This window comes from Suricata suricatta, chromosome 13, assembly GCF_006229205.1.
Source record: "Suricata suricatta isolate VVHF042 chromosome 13, meerkat_22Aug2017_6uvM2_HiC, whole genome shotgun sequence".
Classification (NCBI taxonomy): Eukaryota; Metazoa; Chordata; class Mammalia; order Carnivora; family Herpestidae; genus Suricata; species Suricata suricatta.
The window spans coordinates 88681688-88683164 of NC_043712.1; the positions used below are offsets into that span (position 1 = coordinate 88681688).

General features: G+C 57.8%; 1 protein-coding gene across 1 annotated transcript in view; it reads left to right on the top strand.

Annotated features, from left to right (window-relative positions):
• LOC115275989 (NUT family member 2G-like) overlaps positions 1 to 1477 on the top strand; it is a 3593-nt gene that overhangs the window by 707 nt on the left and 1409 nt on the right. The window contains exon 2 of the mRNA XM_029919697.1: positions 46 to 123. Coding sequence (XP_029775557.1) covers positions 46 to 123 — 78 coding nt within the window. The remainder of the gene's footprint in view (positions 1 to 45; positions 124 to 1477) is intronic.

A 1477-nucleotide genomic window follows, 5' to 3' on the forward strand; every position in this document is an offset into this window, starting at 1 on the left:
CCTTTGGTGAGGCCATTAGGAGTTCTCACCTTTTCTGTTTCGCAGAAGTTGGTGGGGAAAAAGGACCTGAATGCTCTCATCCACGTGGGCTCTGGGGCCTCGGGGGCCGTGCGCAGCACAGGAGTGGGTCTGAGGACACCCTAAAGGTGACTCCTACACAAGATGGTACTCTGCTGTGTGCTCTAGGTGCCACGGGTCCACGTGAGGAGGCTTACCGCCTGCTGAGCCCGGGAAAAGCCGAACAGGGTCATTGGGACACTCGGAGCAGAGCAGGGAGATGAAGGGACTCCGGACGGGGCTGGAGGCGGGCTTTGCCTCTGCTGGGGGGGGGCAGGTCAGGGGATGAAGTCCTCCAGCTTCGGCCCTCGGCCAGGCTGCTAGGACTGGGGATGCCGAGAGAATATGAGCTTGGGGTTCGGGGTCTCGCTCCTTCTGGAGGCTTTTTCACACTTTAAACCACGGTTATGTCCATGGTGCACCCTGGTTAGAATTGCAGCAGTTAAGGAAGCTCAAGGCCTCTTTGGAGACCCTCTAGAAACACAGTGAGAAACACGAAGCATTTTGTAATAACTTGAAAATCTGAGTTTGTATCCTCCCCTCCTTCTGTCTGCAGAGATCAGAAACGTTGGTCAGGTGCTGACCGGACAATGGCTAATGCTGTGTGTGTGTGTGTGTGTGTGTGTGTGTGTGTGTGTGTCCCTGATGCAGCTCTGTGTTTCTGGTGTGTCTTCTGCACTGGAATGTAAGAGCCAGAAGTGGGGTGTCTGCTGTCTCATCGATGGTTGATGAATAGACGTCGTACCTTGGAGCCTTTAGAAAGCAGCCCTGGACACAGAACTGAGGGAGCAGGATGTGTGCTACTCAGCCCTGTGAGGGAGGGAACAGAGCAGTATCGGGCTAATGGGTCCCTCGCCTGGACTCCTGAGCAGCCTGTGCTTCCCCCCCCGAGCTCTCTCTCCGAGCTGTCATCAGTTGGGAGACATTGGCCAGACCTCCATCAGTCCATGGGACCGAGGCCTTCCAGGAAAGGGGACGCCCCCAGGGAAGGCCGAGGTCTGGAGTTGGGCGGTCCCTGAAGGAGATGGGAGTGGACACTGCCTCCGGAAGGCACGCTTGTCAGCTCCGGACACAGGCCTTCCCTGAAGAGAGATCCAGGTGACACACGCCATTGTCCCCAAACCCATCCCCACTGCAGTTTCTACACAGCGATTCTGAGTGTGTGAGTGTCTTCAGGCGGTGGAAGTTGTGTAAGTGTGCACTGGTGTTGAGAATGATTTCACGAGCGTGGAGTGTTTTTGAGTGAAGGCGGGGAGGGGGGGGTGCAGGTTTGCCTTGTGTCTGAGGGAGGTCGGGGAGGCCCTTGTCTGTTGTGCCTAGGTGCCCTGGGGGTCCCGAGCCTGTGTGTGGGGTTCAGAACCGTCCTGCGGGCGGACCTCCTTCAGCAGGTCACACCCGCGGCCTCGGCAGGGAGCTCCCC